Below are 14,148 nucleotides of genomic sequence, written 5' to 3' on the forward strand. Positions count from 1 at the left end.
AGTCTCAGTAACGGTGCCTTGAAACTATCATCGTTAAAAACCCATCTGGTTCGCTAATGTCCTTTAGGGAAGGAAATCTGCCGTCCTTGCCTGGTCTGGCCTACATGTGACTCCAGACCCACAGCAAATGTGGTTGACTCTTAACGGCCCTCTGAAATAGCCTAGCAAGCCACTCAGATGTCAAGGGCAGTTAGGGATGGGCAACAAATGCTGGGCTTGCCAGTGACGCCCACATCCCAAGAAAGAATTTTTAAAAACTCTCGTCATGACCTTGAACAGCTCTATCAATTCTCCTCTCAACCTTCTCTTCTCTGTGGAGAACAGCTCCAGATTCACCAATCTATCCATGTAACTGAAGTCTCTCATCCCTGGAACCATCCTTGTTAGGATTTGCCTGTTCGGGCGGTGGATACAAATTCAATAGGAGCTTTCAAAAGGGAATTGGATAAATACTTGAAGGAGGAAAAAATTGCAGGGCTATGGGGAAAGTGCTGGACAGTGGGACTAACTGGATTATTCTTTGAAAGAGACAGCACAGGTTTAATGGGCAGGATGGCCTCTTTCTGAACTGTACTATTCTGTGAATCTAAGATAGTTCAGGATCATGTTTCAACGCAGTGGAGTCCAGATTGCAGCAGGTGAAAGGGTTAAAAGTGTACATGAAAGGGATCCTGAGAGAAAAGCAAACAAAACTGAAGGAAAATACAGGGGGAGGTGAAGGGGACCGGGTTCCTGTTTGTCTGTGAGTCCAGATGTTTTTCCCCATTTCACCCACTCCATCGTGCACGGCCAGTAATGGAGGGACAGCTGCCACTCAGTGAGCCTGCTTGTCGCTGCCAGTCAACTGTGCCTGGGAAAACAATTCCACGTCAGAATGCCCAGCAAGAGCAGCGAAACCAGATCTGATAGCTACTGACCTGAGGAAAAACTTTTCCACGCAGCGAGTGGTTAAGGTCTAGAATGCGCTGCCTGTGAACGTGGTGGAGGCAGGTTCAATTGAAGCATTCAAAAGGGAATTAGACTGTTATATGAAAAGGAAGAATGTGCAGGATTATGGGGCGAAGGGGCGGGGGGAATGGAACTGAGTGAACTGCTCTTTCGGACAGCCAGTGCGGACACGATGGGCCGAATGGCCTCCTTCTGCGCTGTAACAATTCTGTGATTCATCCTGTCAGCATATCCCTCTATTCCTTTCTCCTCATGTGTTTATCTAGCTTCCCCTTAAACGCATCTCTGCTTAGAGCAGTGAGTGGGGAAGGGGAGCTGGGGAGGGGCACAGGAGCTTGTAATGTCCTTCCTGCCCGGTGAAGATAACAGGAAAGAGGATCCAGGGACACAAGAGGCAAACAGGTGTGTTATTTTTACTTACCTTATTTGTTTGAGGGACCAGGAGGCCTCCCTTGTCCCCAGTTACTCCTCCCCCAGCTCCCCACCTCTCACCTACCCTCCTGTGAGAACATCCCAAACCCTTCCCCCCATCTCACCCCTCACATGCTAGCCGGTGACTGTTCCTTCGGAGCCTCTTGCTGCCTGGCATTCCGTTCCCATCCTTCAGCCCACTCCCTGCTCCAAACAGGCCACGGGTTAAAATTACAGTCGGGGATTCCAATGACATCATCTGGACCTAATCTGCATATTTAAAGAAGCACTCCCCCCAGCTTCAGGTCAGGTTAAGTAGAAGATAGCGGGGACTGCTGCAGGTTGTCGGTGGTTGACTCACCCAGCCGATTTTAACCAGCCCCCCACCCGGTTGCCAATCAGCGAGTTGGGTTAAAATCGCTCCTTGAGAGTTAATCAACAAGGGGTAAAATACATTTTTTTTATTCTTGCATGGGATGTGGGCATCGCTGGCAAGGCCAGCATTTCTTGCCCATCCCCAAATGCCTTTGACAACTGAGAGGCTTGCTAGGCCATTTCAGAGGGCAGTTAAGAGTCAACCACCTTGCTGTGTCTCTGGAGTCACATGTAGGCCAGACCAGGTAAGGACAGCAGATTTCCTTCCCTAAAGGACATTCCTGAACCAGATGGGTTTTTGCAACAATCGATGATAGTTTCAAGGCACCATTACTGAGACGGCCTTTTAATTCCAGATTTTTATTAATTCATTGAAATTAAATTCCACCAGCTGCTGTGGTGGGATTTGAACCCATATCCCCAGGGAATTAGCCTGAGCCTCGGAATTACTAGTCCAGTGACATTACCACTATGTCACCATGTCCCCCTAATTTGCCTCACAGCCCAGTACATGAAGAAATCAAGACTTCTCGGAACAATGCAACACAGCGTAAAGATATTTTGATTCTCTAGCCGGGTTCACCATACAACAGTGCAGCCAACTGCAAACACAACAGCAGCAGTGACCCCTCCCCGAATTTGCATAGAGGGCCCTGGGGTTGGGAGTGTCTGAGGTTCAGGCACTAACAGGTTGGATTTGAAGCAGATCCCCAGTGGTGAGAGAAAGAAACCAATGGGACCACAGGAACGCAGCAAGATCCCACAAGCAGCAATGGGATAATGACCAGATTATCTGCTTTATTGTGATGTTGGTTGAGGGATAAATATTGACCAGGCAGAACTCCCCTGCTCTTCTTCAAAATAGTGGCCTGAGAGGGCAGAGGTAGTCTTGGTTTAATCTCTCATCCAAAAGATGGCACCGATGTCAGGGCAGTGCTCCCTCGGTACTGCACTGGGAACGCCAGCCCAGATATTTGTGCTCAAGTTTCTGAAGCGAACCCACAATTCCGATTCCGAGTTCAGAGTGCTACCCACTGAGCCAATAAGGTGGATAAAGCAGGCAACAAAATTGATTCCCTCTCCCAAAATTTGAACAATATTAAAAAGTCAAGTCTAGGTCAGTACTTTGCATTGGCAATTGAGTGTTATGAGAAAATGCTGCTGACTGAAAAAAGTCCCATTTCATCAAGTCTCCGGGAGGTGTTAACTGCACTTGTGTTGCTTACAGTGTTCACTTATTGCCAAGGCACGAATCCTGGGCTTTCTCCTTTTAATTTATTTGGTTGAGAGGTCTAACCTCCGACCCCAGCCACAATCCCACCCCTTCTCTCAGCTCTCTCCGCCCCACCCTCCCCCATAACCAACTAGACGTGCTGGGGTCTGTCAAAAGGCTTCAAGGATTCACAAAAAACCTAAATTAAATCACATTCCCTTATCTCCCTGGAGGCCTGTGCTTGTGGGTTCATTTCCAAGGATTGCCACCTGTAAATCTCAGGCACCAGCCAGAGGGAGAGAGGCAACAATTAAAGCTGAGAATCCAGTCAAAGTTCTCTGTGGCTTATGGCCTAGTAGGCGAGGCTTTCAATTAGCAGCACCAGCACCTTGTGAAGCTGAAGCAATGAGACGGAAGGAGCTAGTTCATCTGCTGGTCATGATACCCAAAAGGAGTTTGACTTAATTCTGCCTGTCACCTTGAAATAATTCCAACATATTCACCTGTACTTTCAACTTGGTTCCTAAGGGCTGGGGATCATTCGTGCTGAGCCTTGTCTTGTTCAATATGAATTGTTAAGTGCCAGTACATGATCATTTCATACCATTTAGCAAAAACATTATTTATTAAATAGTGCCGTGATACTTTTCCTTCCAATCTTTACCTCTCTAGTGACAGCAAGGACTCCCAACTGCTGAATAATGGTACGTGTGCTGGAGGCATTAATCTACCTCATTCAAGTGGCCTAATTTCATGCATGAGGTCTGTGCACTATCCAACTGTGGGACTCACACCTCTTCCCACCTGACATTCAAAGCATCCTGGATTTATTTTTTAACCTTCCATAGCCCAGGGACACTGTGTCATTTGCTGTTACAGCTCCTGATATAAGGACTCAACAACGCAATACACACAGAGAGCCACAGAGAGAAGGACAGACTCGGGATCAAGTACAGGGCTCCCTTGCTCTAGGGATCTCAGTACCACATCTAGTGCTCACATGCAATGTTTTCAACTTCTTCCCACACTGGTCAAGGCATGAGCAGTGTGCAACAGTGTTCTAACACATTATTTAGAGTTCGGACACAAGTTAGTGTCCCTTATTTCCAATTTGTGCACTTCTTCATCAGATACAGCACGGGGGTTAGATACAGAGTAAAGCTCCCTCTACACTGTCCCCATCTAACACTCCCAGGACAGGTACAGCACGGGGGTTAGATACAGAGTAAAGCTCCCTCTACACTATCCCCATCTAACACTCCCAGGACAGTACAGCACAGGGTTAGATACAGAGTAAAGCTCCCTCTACACTGTCCCATCAAACACTCCAAAGACAGGTACAGCACGAGGGTTAGATACAGAGTAAAGCAAAAAAAAACAAAAAAGAACGGGGGGTTAGATACAGAGTAAAGTTCTCTCTACACTGTCCCCATCAGACACTCCCAGGACAGGTACAGAATGGGGGTTAGATACAGAGTAAAGCTCTCTCTACACTGTCCCCATCAGACACTCCCAGGACAGGTACAGAACGGGGGTTAGATACAGAGTAAAGCTCCCTCTACACTGTCCCCATCAGACACTCCCAGGACAGGTATAGCACGGGGGTTAGATACAGAGTAAAGCAAAAAAAAAGAAAAAAAAATGGGTTAGATTTAGAGTAAAGCTCCCTCTACACTGTCCCATTGAACACTCCCAGGACAGGTCCAGCATGGGGTTAGATACAGAGTAAAATTCCTCTGTGTAACATGGTGAAATGGGGAGTTAAATGGCCTGTGCAGTATCAGTCATCCAAATATAGGCCCCACAGTCTGTGCAGCGAGTATAGTGAATTGTTATTTGTTCAGCTGGGGCCAGCACCCAGCAGAGATAGAAAGGGCAGACTTTATGGTGTGTCCTTTGGACTTAGTAATCATCAATCATACAACAAGAAAAATACTTGAAGACTATATATTTTATCCCTGTTGTGCATAGGTATACACATGTGCATGTGTGTGTCTTGGAGTGAGTCTGGTGGGGGATGGATGGGGATTGAAGATTCAACTGTTCCAAACACACAGTTAATCATTCCAAACCACACACACACACACACACACACAGTGGCTTTCATCTTCCTTTTGTACTTATTCTTGGGATGTGGGCATCGCTGGCAAATCTGGCGTCTTATTGCCCATTCCTAGTTGAACTGTGAAGGTGGTGGTGAGCTTTCTTCCTGAACCACTGGTAGCAGTTTTTGATAGAACTGAGTGTCTTCCTTGGTCATTTCGGAGGGCATTGAAGGGTCAGCCTATGTTGGTGGGGAGACTGGAGTCACGTATAGACCAGACTGGGTAAGGACGGCAGATTTCCTTCCCTAAAGGTTATCGTGAACCAGTTGGGTTTTGATGATGATCTTCAGCGTCACTTTTATTGATACCCGACTTCTATTTTTGTTTTGTTTTTTAAAAACTGTGTCATGGTAAACCTTTATAAATCACTGTTTAGGCTTCAGGTGGAGTTCAATTCTGGGAGCCATCTTTTAGGAAGGGTGTTGAGGCCTCGGAGCGGGTGCAGAGGAGATTTACCAGAATGGCACCAGGGATGAGGGACTTCAGTTCTGTGGATAGACTGGATAAGTTGCAATTGTTCATTTTAGAGCAGATTAGGGAGAATTTAATAGAGGTGTTCAAAATTATGAAGGGTTTTGATAGGGTAGATAAGGAGGAACGATTTCCTGTGGCAGGAGGGTCGGTAACCAGAGAACACAGATTTAAGATAATTGGCAAAGGAACCAGAGGGGCAGATGAGGAGAATTTTTTTATGCAGCGAGTTGTTGTGATCTGGAATCTGCTGCTTGAAGACGATTCAATAGTAACTTTCAAAAGGGAATTGGATAAATACATGAAAATGCAAAATTTGCAGAGCCACAGGGAACGTGAGACCAACTGGATAATTCCTTCAATGAGCTAGCAAGTGCATGATGGGCCAAGTGTCGACCTTATGCGATGTAAGGCTCTGTAAATCTATGAGCTCAGATTCCCAAACTGCTGCAGTGGGATTCAAATTCATGCTCTGCTTAGATGACTAACCCTGTAACTGAACCACAACAGTCCTGTGTTCAGCTCAGTTGTAACTGTGCTCCTGCTTCTGGCTTGGACCCAGCCCTCCTGTTCACACACTTGCAAAAGCTGCCTTGCCAACAGCCCTATAGCTCTCCCACCCAGCCACCCCACAGCGCATTTAAACCACACTCACCAGTGCAGGAGAACTCATGCTTCTGTATTTCCGCCACGTTGAGGCCACGGAGGTCTGGTGGAGCGGTGCACTGCGTGAAGAGCCCGATTTGCGGGCGTTGACGGAGCCATTGGGAGAGCCAGGACAGGTGGCAGTCACAGTAAAGGTGGTTGGAGTGCAGGCGACTGAGGGACAAGAATACAGAGAACTAATGATGCTCAGTCAGTGGGCACGAAGCAGCAAACTGTCCCTAATTTGGTATTAAATTGTCAATCGCATTCAGCAAGTTCCAAAATAGAGTGTGTAGGAAATGTGAAAAAAGGTCACAATAGTGTAATGAGCTTAATGTAAAAGGAACTTTACTCTGTATCTAACCCCGTTTTTTTTTCTTTCTTTTGTTTGATGAGGACAGTGTAGAGGGAGCTTTACTCTGTATCTAACCCCGTACTGTACCTGTCCTGGGAGTGTTTGATGAGGACAGTGTAGAGGGAGCTTTACTCTGTATCTAACCCCGTACTGTACCTGTCCTGGGAGTGTTTGATGGGCACAGTGTAGAGGGAGCTTTACTCGGTATCTAACCCCGTACTGTACCTGTCCTGGGAGTGTTTGATGAGGACAGTGTAGAGGGAGCTTTACTCTGTATCTAACCCCGTACTGTACCTGTCCTGGGAGTGTTTGATGGGCACAGTGTAGAGGGAGCTTTACTCGGTATCTAACCCCGTACTGTACCTGTCCTGGGAGTGTTTGATGAGGACAGTGTAGAGGGAGCTTTACTCTGTATCTAACCCCGTACTGTACCTGTCCTGGGAGTGTTTGATGGGCACAGTGTAGAGGGAGCTTTACTCGGTATCTAACCCCGTACTGTACCTGTCCTGGGAGTGTTTGATGAGGACAGTGTAGAGGGAGCTTTACTCTGTATCTAACTCCCATTTTTTAAAACTTTTTTTTAGGGTTCCAAATCAGAGAGCAGCCAATCCCAGTGCTGTACCTGTCCTGGGAGTGTTTGATGGGGACAGTGTAGAGGGAGCTTTAATCTCTATGTAACCCGTGTCCTGGGAGCATTAGGTGGGAGTGTGCGTGTCTGATATGGAAAGTGTCCACCAGCACTAACCAGGTCCAGGTGAAAAGAACAGAAGTCAGCAAGAAGCAATATGTAAACATAAATTAGCCTCTGCGCTATAGAGCGACATAGGTTGAAATCTGCCCTTCTCACATTGAACAGCTGCTGTGAGAGATCACCAGAAACCCTCAGGAAAAGAGGGCGTGTAGCCAAAGAGCCTATCACCGGGTTACAGGCCGTGGTTTAGCGGTAACACATTTATTGTTTTAAAGCAGGAGGTTGGTGGTTTGAGCTCCACTCCAGAGATATGAACATATATAATCCAGCCTGTACACTGTGCTGCCGTATGGATGAGTTGTTCAACCAAGGACTCCTTGTAGTGACACTGCCATTCCTGGCCAGAATGGAGATGATTGGATAATCTCCCTGCCAATCACTGTTGCAAGTGGGAATGATTTTTGGAAACTATTTTTAAATAGACGCAGTTTGCCATAAAAATCTTTGGCTTATCCTCCGACTCATTGGCTGACAGTGTGTCAATGGGCACCCAACCAAAAACAGATTATCTGGTCATTAATATATTGCTGTTTGTGGGATATTGCTGTGCGCAAATTGCCTACCGTGTTTCCTACATTACAACAGTAACCACGCTTCGAAAAGTACTTTATTTCCTGTAAAGCATTCTAGCATATTCCGAGGAGGTGAAAGGCACTGTAGAAAATATCTTTTTTTTTATAATGTTGTTAGTGCTTTTAATCCCACTTCTGGTATCATGGAGGGAGTTGCAGCAGGAACAGTGATGAAATGCATTTGAAATCATTCTATAAAGGCTAACCATCCCCCACACCCCAATCGATTCCTGCACCTCATCTTCCTAACTGGACCCTTTGTTTTAGGTGCCAAGGCGCCCTCTTGATTCAAATTCAACCTGATTAATATATGTTAATCATGGTCTTTTGCAGGTCCATTCGGACCCTGATGGCATCTTAACGACCTACTGACTGTGCTCAGCTGGGAAGGCCTTCTCGAAAATACGTCAACAAAAATTTTCAGTGGAGCCAGCAGGACTGCCCCTCTGGAAAGTCTGGATCACTGCTACTCCACACTCTTTCCCACTATTCATCCACTACTCCAAAATACTCTAAATCCACCCCCATCACCATCCCTTCCTCCCCATTTACGTGCCAGCTGCCCATGTCTGTCCAACTATTTCATTGCTCTCCTGGCTGGCCTCGCACATTCCTCCCTCTGTAAACTTCAGCTCATCCAAACCTCAGCTGCCTGTACCCTAACTCGCACCAAGTCCCATTCAGCCATCACCGCTGTGCTCACTGACCTATATTGGCTCTTGCTCGAGCAATGTCTCAATTTTAAAATTCTCCTTCTTGTTTCCAAATCCCTCCATGACCTCACTCCTCCCTATATTGTACAATGTTGGTGTCGGCTGTGTTTCAGTTGGTAGCACTCTTGCTTCTGGGTTCAAGTCCCACTCCAGGACTTAAGCATACGAATCAGGGTTGGTGCACCGGTGCAGTACTGAAGGAGTGCTGTGCTGTCTCTTGTGTGAGATGTTAAACCATTGCTCTATCTGCCCTCTCGGGTAAATACAAAAGATCCTGTGGCTGCTATTTTGAAGAAGAACTGGGGAGTTCCCTCCAGTGTCCTGGCCAATATTTATCCCTCAACCACCATCACAAAAACAGATCTCTGCTCTCCTCTAATGAACAGCCTTTTTAGCATCCCTGATTTTAATCACTCCACCATTGGCAGCGTGCTTTCAGCTCCCTGGGCCCTAAGCTCTGGAATTCCCTCCCTAAACCTCTCCACCTCTCCTTCTTTGAGACTTTCCTTAAAACCTAACTCTTTGACTAACCCTTTGACTAAACCTTTGCTCACCTGTCCTAATATGGGCTCGCGTCAAACTTTGTTTGATAACACTCCTGTGAAGCACCTTGGGACATTTTACTGCATCAAAGATGCTACAGAAATGCAAGCTGTTGTTGTACTAAGTGCATGGACAGCAGGGGCTAGAACAAGGGAGAATACAAACAGATTAGGAGAGAAGTTTAAAAAAAATTAGGAAGTGAGAAAGGAACTATGAAATTAAATTAACAAGGAACATACAACAAAATAGTAAAATATTTTACAGGCACATTAATTAAAAAAAGGAAAGTTGGGATAGGAATAGGACCATTAAGGGACGGTCAGGATAATACCACAGGCAGCGATAGTGAAATGATAGAAATATTAAATAATTATTTTGCTTCGGTATTTTATCAGGGAGACACATGACTGATGAGATTAGAAATGATATAACTGCATTTAAAATAAAAAAGGAGAAATATTAAATCATCTCAAAGAGGATAAAGCTACACATCCAGACGGACTGCTTTTTAAAAGAGTTTGGAGAAGAGGTAGCGTAGGAAGTTTGGGGGGGTGGGGGGGGGGGACGGTGGTTAGAATTCGTTTTACTTTATTCTTTAATCTGATATGAACACATTCGTAGATCTTATACCAATGTATTAAAGGAAATCAGTCACGATTAATCCTAAAACCTCGATTGAGCTATATGAGTTCAATATGTATTAAATTATGAACGTCTTGACCATGTAGCTTTAGAAATGAAAATGTTTCAAAAAATAATTTTTCTGCAATTCACTGTGATACAAATATATCAGCTCAAAGGCATTATGAACTCTGATAACGTTCTAAAAGCTGAGTTAACAAAAAATTAAGTTTTTGTACAGATTCCATGTTGTCTGCCTCAGTATAAGGCGATAATACCCAAAGTGAATAGAGCCTTTCACCAAGTTGCTGGCAAGTGGCCAAGCACCTCAAGTCCCAATTAAAACAGGCGAGCAACTGACATCACCTGGCCCATGCCAACCATCAGGCCAAACAGGTGGCCTGATGGTCAGAAAGGGTTAAAAGTCAGTGTTTGTCAAGCCTCAATGTGTGCAGATTTCCAAGAAAATCCACAAAAGTAGAAGAACTCCATCACATGGCAAAGAGAGGACCAAAGAACTGAAAGGGTCTGTGCGTCGTCTGTGACCGAAACACGATTGGAAAGCGCAACGGTGAGAGCTGTAAAGTTACAACCTGAGTTTTGGTGAGTATTACTCATTATTTCTTACGAAAGTTTTCCTGAATTACTACACCAAGTTGCCTGTTGCTATATTGGTCATAGTCTTGTCGGGACAAGAGTTAAAAGTGAGAAAGATTCAATAAAAAGAAAAACTCACCTATAGTAGCAGAGAACAATTATACATATTTAATAATTTGTTAGAAAAGGTATCATGCCAGAGGACTGATGGATAGCTAACGATGTATCTACATTTAGGAAGGCAGGTTGAACATGTCCACAGAACTATAGACCAGTCATATCGGGTGGTACAAAAAATAATGGAATCCCCACTAAAGGAGAAAATAGAAAAACATCTAGAAACCAAAAATATAATAATGAATAGTCAGCATGGATTTCAAAAGGGAAAGTCTTGCTTCACCAACCTCAAGGAATTCTTTGAAGAGGTAACAAAGAGAATAAATAATTGTTATGCTGGTGATGTCATTTATCTAGACTTCCAAAAAGCCTTCGATAAAGGTGTCCCATAATAGACTAATGAATAAGGTCAGAGAATGTGAAGTCAGGGGACAAATGGAATGATTTGCTTGCTGGTTTCAAGACAAAAAGCAGAAAGTGGGAGTAAAGGGTAGTTATTCAGAGTGGCAGACATTGGGAAGTGATGTTCAGTGTCGGGATCATTGCTGTTCACAATTTACATTAACGATTTGAACTTTGAAATCAAAAACACAATTTCTAAATTTGCAGCTGACACCAAATTGGGGGGATAGTCTCAATACTGAGGAGGACTGCAACAAATTACAAGAAGACATTAATAAACTTGCAGAGTAATTGCACATAATTTGCAAATGAATTTCAACACAGATAAATATGAGGTATTACCATTTTGATAAGAAAAGTAAGGAAGTCACATATTAATTGGAAAATAAGAATCTAAATAGGGTAGAGGAACAAAGGGATCTGTGAATACAATAAAAAAAAGCAAACCAAGCACTAGGGTTTATTTCTATGTTATGCTAAACTTGAACTTGAAAATCGTACAGTTCTGTTGGCTATATTATGAAAAGGATACAGAGGCAAGGCTGACACCAGAACTACAAGGTTATTTTTTCATTAATTTGTGGGAGTCACTGACTAGGCCAGGATTTATTGCCCACCCCTAATTGTCCTTGAACTAATTGGCTGGCTAGGTCATTTCAGAGTCAACCACATTGCTGTGGGTCTGGACTCACATATAGGCCAGACTAAAGGCCTGCTACCTGACCTGAACCCGATGGGACCCGACGACATGTGTCGGGTTCGGGTCGGGTCAGGCCCCTCTTCCGGGTCCGGCTTCTGGGCTCGGGTCGGGTCGTGCCGGGTCCGGGTCAGGTTGGACACACACGGTAAGTGCTCTGCTGGTAAGTATTAAAAATAAAAAACTTACCTGAGCTGGGAGTTCGGGACGAAACTGAATCTGCGCAGAGAGCGAGTGACGTCACTATGACGTCATCACGCAGACGCTGCAGCTTCCCGGAGGTTCCGAGTCCAAAGGTAAGTAAAGGGATGGCTGGGTCGGGCTAAAATTGGAGGGACTCAGGCCAGATTCTTTTTCCCAACCTGAGCAGACCTTTAGACTAGACCAGGTAAGGACAGCAGATTTCCTTCCCCGAAAGGACATTGTTTTTACGACAAAAAAAATAGTTTTTTTAATTCCAGATTTATTATTTGAATTCAAATTTCACCATCTGCTGTGGTAGGATGCAAACCCATGTCCACAGAGCAGTAGCCTGGGTTCTGAATTATTAGCCCAGTGACATTACCACTACACTACTGCCTCCCTATATCAATCAGAAAAGGATGAACTGGATGGGTCTCTTTTCTCTTGAAAACAGAAGGCTGAGGGGTGACCTAACGGAGGTCTTTAAAATTGTGAAAGGTTTTGAGAGAGTGGATACAAAGAGAATGTTTCCATTTGTGGGGAAGAGCATAACTAGAGGCCATCAATATAAGATAGTCATCAAGAAATGCAATATGGAATTCAGAAGAAACTTCTTTCCCCAGAGAGTGGTGAGAATGTGGAACTCGCTACCACAGGGAGTGGTTGTAGTGAATTGTATAGATACATTTAAGGGGAGGTGGGATAAACACACGAGGGAGAAAGGAATAGAGGGTTATGTTGATCAAGTTTGATGAGGAAGGATGGGAATATGTTCGAGTGGAGCATAAAATGGTGAAATGAACTGGTTAAATCTCCTGTGTCTGTGGAATATATTCTACATAATTCAAAATAATTGTTGTTTTGGGCAGACAGCTGGCCAGAGGAATATAAATTAGGCCTGGGAATTCACCTGATCGCGTGTTGGAACTATGTTATATTATAGTTAAATTTCTTTAAATACCAATCTAACTATAGGATGATTGCTAAAAGGATAAGCAATTACAGCTGAAAACAGCTAGGATCCTAGGATTCTCTGGGAAGCCAGGGAGGAGATTGCAGAGCCTTTGTCCTTGATCTTTATGTCGTCATTGTCGACAGGAATAGTGCCGGAAGACTGGAGGATAGCAAATGTTGTCCCCTTGTTCAAGAAGGGGAGTAGAGACAGCCCTGGTAATTATAGACCTGTGAGCCTTACTTCGGTTGTGGGTAAAATGTTGGAAAAGGTTATAAGATAGGATTTATAATCATCCTGAAAAGAATAAGTTCATTAGCGATAGTCAGCACGGTTTTGTGAAGGGTAGGTCGTGCCTCACAAACCTTATTGAGTTTTTCGAGAAGGTGACCAAACAGGTGGATGAGGGTAAAGCAGTGGATGTGGTGTATATGGATTTCAGTAAGGCGTTTGATAAGGTTCCCCACGGTAGGCTATTGCGGAAAATACGGAAGTATGGGGTTGAAGGTGATTTAGAGCTTTGGATCAGAAATTGGCTAGCTGTAAGAAGACAGAGGGTGGTGGTTGATGGCAAATGTTCATCCTGGAGTTTAGTTACTAGTGGTGTACCGCAAGGATCTATTTTGGGGCCACTGCTGTTTGTCATTTTTAGAAATGACCTGGAAGAGGGTGTAGAAGGGTGGGTTAGTAAATTTGCGGATGACACGAAGGTCGGTGGAGTTGTGGATAGTGCCGAAGGATGTTGTAGGGTACAGAGGGACATAGATAGGCTGCAGAGCTGGGCTGAGAGATGGCAAATGGAGTTTAATGCAGAAAAGTGTGAGGTGATTCACTTTGGAAGGAGTAACAGGAATGCAGAGTACTGGGCTAATGGGAAGATTCTTGGTAGTGTAGATGAACAGAGAGATCTTGGTGTCCAGGTACATAATTCCCTGAAAGTTGCTACCCAGGTTAATAGGGCTGTTAAGAAGGCATATGGTGTGTTAGCTTTTATTAGTAGGAGGATCGAGTTTCGGAGCCACGAGGTCATGCTGCAGCTGTACAAAACTCTGGTGAGACCGCACCTGGAGTATTGCATGCAGTTCTGGTCACCGCATTATAGGAAGGATGTGGAAGCTTTGGAAAGGGTGCAGAGGAGATTTACTAGGATGTTGCCTGGTATGGAGGGAAGGTCTTACGAGGAAAGGCTGAGGGACTTGAGGTTGTTTTCGTTGGAGAGAAGGAGGAGGAGAGGTGACTTAATAGAGACATATAAGATAATCAGTGGGTTAGTTAGGGTGGATAGTGAGAGTCTTTTTCCTCAGATGGTGATGGCAAACACGAGGGGACATAGCTTTAAGTTGAGGGGTGATAGATATAGGACAGATGTCAGAGGTAGTTTCTTTACTCAGAGAGTAGTAGGGGCATGGAACGCCCTGCCTGCAACAGTAGTAGACTCGCCAACTTTAAGGGCATTTAAGTGATCATTGGATAGACA

The 14,148-nt window shown here is 44.7% G+C and overlaps 1 protein-coding gene across 5 annotated transcripts in view; it reads right to left on the reverse strand.

Moving 5' to 3' along the window:
* LOC137380790 (slit homolog 1 protein-like) overlaps positions 1-14,148 on the reverse strand; it is a 382,190-nt gene that overhangs the window by 216,124 nt on the left and 151,918 nt on the right. For all 5 annotated transcript variants that reach the window (XM_068053147.1, XM_068053145.1, XM_068053144.1 and 2 more), the window contains one exon: positions 6,179-6,342. In XM_068053147.1, coding sequence (XP_067909248.1) covers positions 6,179-6,342 — 164 coding nt within the window. The remainder of the gene's footprint in view (positions 1-6,178; positions 6,343-14,148) is intronic.

The sequence above is a fragment of the Heterodontus francisci genome, chromosome 20 (genome assembly GCF_036365525.1).
Source record: "Heterodontus francisci isolate sHetFra1 chromosome 20, sHetFra1.hap1, whole genome shotgun sequence".
In the NCBI taxonomy this organism is placed as follows: Eukaryota; Metazoa; Chordata; class Chondrichthyes; order Heterodontiformes; family Heterodontidae; genus Heterodontus; species Heterodontus francisci.